The sequence below is a fragment of the Diachasma alloeum genome, unplaced genomic scaffold (genome assembly GCF_001412515.2).
Source record: "Diachasma alloeum isolate Michigan unplaced genomic scaffold, Dall2.0 Dall_scaffold_00381, whole genome shotgun sequence".
NCBI classification, from domain to species: domain Eukaryota; kingdom Metazoa; phylum Arthropoda; class Insecta; order Hymenoptera; family Braconidae; genus Diachasma; species Diachasma alloeum.
The window spans coordinates 546,267-551,348 of NW_021680520.1; the positions used below are offsets into that span (position 1 = coordinate 546,267).

Below are 5,082 nucleotides of genomic sequence, written 5' to 3' on the forward strand. Positions count from 1 at the left end.
ATATATATATATATATATATATATATATATATATATATATATATATATATATATATATCCTCTATGTACTATTAGGTGTATGACTTAATTCTTGGCCTATAGATTAAGTTGATTAGTACATTAGTACACCTATTTGAATTAAAAAATTTTCCTGCAATAAAGGGCGTTTTGAAGCGTCATCTGTGAGCTATCAAACCACTCAAGTCCGATTGTGGTCCGATTAATACAACCTCAAAAAACATAGTAAATAAAGATGTCGTTCAACAAGCAGCACTTGAGGCACTCCCTTATTTTCATCTTCCAACTTGGTAAAACTGCTGCAGAAACACAAGAAATGATTTGTTCGGTCTTGGGAGAGAGTTCTGTATCTTATAGCACATGTAAAAAATGGTTTAAAAAATTTCGGGATGGAAATTTTGATCTCCAGGATGAAGATCGTCATAGTCAATGAAAATCCCTGTCAAACACAACAGAAGCTTGCAGATACTCTCGGAGTGACTCAATCACCTATTTCGTGGCGTTTAAAAGGAATTGGGAGGATACAGACGGAAGGTCGTTGGGTGCCCCATCATCTTACCTCAGAAAACAAAAGCCGACGCTGTGAAATTGTCATGTGCCTACTGACCAGATTCAAACAAAAAGACTTTCTACATAAAATTATGACTGGGGATGAAAAAAGGATATTTTACGACAATCCTAAGAGGCGAAAGTCATGGGTTTTTCCGGGGGAACCGTCAACGAGTACTGCAAAACCGAACATTCACGGAAAAAAATTGTTGTTGTGTATTTGGTGAGATTCCAAAGGTATAATCTGTTATGAGATACTCGAACAGGGGGAAACCGTCACTGCTGAGCGTTATCAGGACCAACTGGTGAAATTGAGTGATGCTATTGAGAAAAAGAGACTTTTTACTGATAGTGATACGAGGCAAGTAATTTTGCTGCAGGACAACGCGCGGCCACACACAGCAAAAGAAACCCTGAAAGTTTCCCACGTTGGGCTGGGAAATTCTCCCACATGCGGCGTATTCTCCAGACGTTGGGCTTTCTGACTATCACCTTTTTCGGGCGCTATAACATCACCTGGTGGATACCCAGTTCCAATCTCCTGAAGAAGTCCGGCAGAGCATTGATGACTTCATCCAGTCAAAACTACCATCTTTTTTCCGAGCCGGAATCCGACAATTACCCGATAGATAGGAGAAATGCGTGCAAAGTGACGGCGATTATTTTCAAGATTAGATTTGCATTCATGTTTCCATAAATAAATGTCAAAATTGTCGAAAAAAGGCCGAGAATTAAGTCATACACTTAATATTACATACTACTATTATTATACTATTATTATATACTTAGAGTATATCCATCATATATCGCCATCATAGACTTCCTTATTGTATGCTGTATGCATTACTTATGTATTCTGGACATATACATTTTGGTGTGGGAGAGGTGGTGGCGCTCGTGAGAGGTGGTGGAGTGGCTGAAGGCTCCGTCGGTTTTGGTACCAAATTATGGTTTTTTGGTGAAATAAAGTGGAGGGGAAAATAACTTTTTGAGATTTTTCAATGGATCGTTGGCGGCTGGCAATTTGGAGGTTAGATGGCGTTTTGATTGCTTGATTGATTGATTGAGTGTATTGCTGTACATTATGCTGTATAAAATTATGGTGGCAAAACCACATAAGCTGGTATACAGTAAATCACAGTGAATATCATGGAGTAAACAATACATGCTAATAATAATAGATACATAAAATACAGAGTAAGATGAGAAGGAGTAATATGCAACAGAAAGAGCAAGCTTCGGCGGGTCCCAAACAAACGGATGAATAGCAAGTGCGGAATGGTAACGATAAAAGAGGGAAGAGTGTAAGAATAAGAAGGGATAGGAAGACAGGGACAAAAGGGGGAGGGAAAGTGATAAGAGGAGAGCAAAGGGTAGGAAAAGCATTAAGAGTTGTCCCTCAGATAATTCCGCACAGCTAATCGGAAAGACGACAGTGTGGGAAGGTCCCGCACTGCAGAGGGAATTGAGTTCCATAAATAAGCCGGAGACACGTGGAAGGAGGATCGCATGACTTCAGTCCTGAAAGGTTTGATCATAAGGGGAGTCACCTCACCCCTCACCGGCCGCACGGCCCGACTGGCCACAAAAAAGTCAGCCAGATACACCGGCTGACCAAAGCGGAGGATCTTGTAAGTGAGGAACGCAAGGAAGTACTTTCTGCGCACTTCACACGTCGTCCAGCCAAGCCGCAGACGATAGGGAGTGATGTGCTCGTCTCTCCTTAGCCCAAAGATGTATCTAACCGTCATATTGATGAGACGCTGAATCATAGTAGCAAGTACACCAGACAGACCATCATACACGAGACGGCAGTAGTCGATCAGGGAGAACACCAAAGCCTGAATGAGGTGTTTACGCAGACCCAGAGTGGTACTGGCTTTAAAGAACCGAAGGCGGTACATAACAGAGTGAACCCTCTGCGTCACATGCGCCACATGTCCCTTCCAAGAGAGCTTGTTATCCAGAACCACTCCCAGGCTGCGCACGGAAGTATCAAACAGAATTGCAGAGCCACCAACGTTGACAGACAAACCGGGCAAGGAATAGACATCGTTAACGAAGACATTAGAGCCAAAAATGATGACTTTCGTCTTCGCCACATTCAGCTTCAGCCGATTTGCATTAGCCCAGTCTGTCACACGGTTAGCAGCGTTGCTCATACGGCGAATGGCATCCTCTATCTCCTCACGTGGAAAGGTCAGGTAAATCTGGAGATCATCAGCATATATCAGATGCCGAACTCCAGGCCCTAAGTTTACACCAGCATCATTAATGAACAGGAGGAATAACAGAGGACCTAGAACAAATCCTTGCGGAACTCCCCTGTTCAGATGACAGAAGGATAAAGAACCACTCGCCCAGCCTAGTGTAGCCTGCGAACGACCACCCAAATATGATGCAAGCCACCTCACTGAAGAAGCTGAGAAGCCATAGCCTAACAGCTTCCGCAACGGCAACACGTGACAAACGCAATCGAACGCCTTGCTGAAATCGAATAACAGCAGCATCGTCAGCTGCTGTCTGTCAATACCCGTCCTAATGTCTGTCAGTTTCAATAGTGCCGTCTGCATCCCACTGAATGGACGAGAACCCGTCTGCAGGGAGTCCAGAATGAAGCGCTCAGCAAGGAAGCCGGAGATTTGCTGGGAAGCAAGTTTCTCCAGCACCTTGGAGAGGAAACAGAGCAAGGCAATTGGCCTGAAGTCATTAGGTGACACAGGGTTTTTCACCTTGCCAAGCGCAACAATAAGGGACCTCCTCCATTCAGAGGGAAAGCAGGACCGAGCGAAAGAGATGTGAAAGAGCATCACTAGATAAGGTGTTAGAATCGGCAGGGCAGCCACAACCACCGATCTGGGAACCCCATCAGTCCCTTTAGCTTCGGTAGAGAAGTGCCGAACAGCCTTCTGTACCTTATCAGCAGTGACTGGCCTGAAGGAGAAACCCACGGCGGGAGGGATGGCCCCTAGCTCAGCCGAGGCCAAGAACCCATCCAGCGAAGGCTCTGTCTCGTCAAAGGACACTCCAGCAAAGCAACAATTCAAGACGTCAGGATCGAAATCGGGTGTTGAGTCATTCCCAGTCACCACACCAAGCCTTCTGAGCTCCTTCCAGATAAGCGAAGGGTCAGAGAGAGGCTCCAGCCTTCGCTGGAAGAAAAGTTGACGTGCCGCCTCAACCTCACGATGAGCACGATCACGAGCCGTGCGATAGGTTAAGAGTGCCTGACGAGAGTGAGTACGTTTGTACATACGGTACAGGCGATCTCTCTTCGCTACAAGAGCAATGATCCCATCAGTAAACCACGGCTTGCGCTTCGAGGACTTTCTTACCGTCTTGAGCGGGACAGCAGCGTCCATGGCGACTCCAAGATTACCGCCCAGACATGCAGTCATTTCGTCTGGAGACGACAGGCCATCGAACACCGACCAGTCACTCCTGGAACGCTGCGACAATAGCACATCAAGATCCAGAGCGGCAAAATCCCTGTAAATGAAGTCCTTACTCACAGATGGGCGAGGCAGGACAGCCTGTATTGTTGCAGTGATAAGATCGTGATCATCCACAAAGGGGGCCTCTGTCTTTCAGTAGGATAGAAGCGTGTCATCATGATCAATCAGGCACAGATCAAGCCAAGAGTCTGAGCCATGAGTATGATGAGTGGCAACGTGCGGCACAAGGCTCAGAGAAAAATCGGAGCAAAGCGAACGCACCAGAGCCGCATCAGGGTTGCTCATGGACAGCTGATCGGCATTGAACCTTGGAGCTATAATCCTGAAGAAACCCCTGCAGAGAGGGGATGAAGTCATTGAGGTGTATGCGAGGGGATAGAGAGGGGCAAGAACGATGGAGACAGGCGAGATATCTAGCGGTTAGAGAGTGGAAAATATTATAAGGTAGCGGTGATGATGTAAATTAAATTCCGAAAAATGAAAAATTGAAATTGACAGTCGTAAAAAAAAAAGGCAACCCGAAATAAGAGAAGTTGGGCAAGGTTTGGATGGACGGATGGAGTGGCCACGAGGCAACCTGTGAGATGGAGAATTTGGGCATCAGTACCACGGAGGCAGAAACATGGTTTGGCCGAAGTCTGGGGCACCTGAGGAAAGTAAGATGAATTGGAGGGAGCAGGGGAGGCAGAGGAGGATTATGGTAACGGGTAAACAAAAGAAGGTGACTATTATTTGAATGGTGAAATGAATAATGGGTATATCGTGAGGAGGCTACAAGGGAGATTTTTGTGTGACCCGAAAATGAGTGAAATTTCCATAAATCTTGAATGAAGTGGAAGGCTGAAGGGCAGTAAATATGAGGCACGTAACAGCTGTGAAAGAATCAACATACAGAACCGACCATAATGGTTGGGTGAGTTAGGTGTTGCTTCGGCGGACATCCGAGTGCAGCTGCGTTTAGCGCGGTTAGTACTTAGATGGGTGACCGCTTAGGAACACCCTCGCTCAAAAATTTCGGAAAGTAGGCACGGTGCAGTGGCCTAATGTGCCCCTCTAGTCA

At 45.9% G+C, this 5,082-nt stretch overlaps 1 protein-coding gene across 1 annotated transcript in view; it reads right to left on the reverse strand.

The window, feature by feature from the left end:
* LOC107041835 overlaps positions 1–4,379 on the reverse strand; it is a 21,966-nt gene extending 17,587 nt beyond the window's left edge. The window contains exons 1-2 of the mRNA XM_015262605.1: positions 4,284–4,379; positions 2,313–4,151 (exon numbers count right to left, since the gene is read on the reverse strand). Of these exons, the coding sequence (XP_015118091.1) occupies positions 2,313–4,151; positions 4,284–4,379 (1,935 nt within the window). The remainder of the gene's footprint in view (positions 1–2,312; positions 4,152–4,283) is intronic.
* Positions 4,380–5,082: the final 703 nt, after the last annotated feature.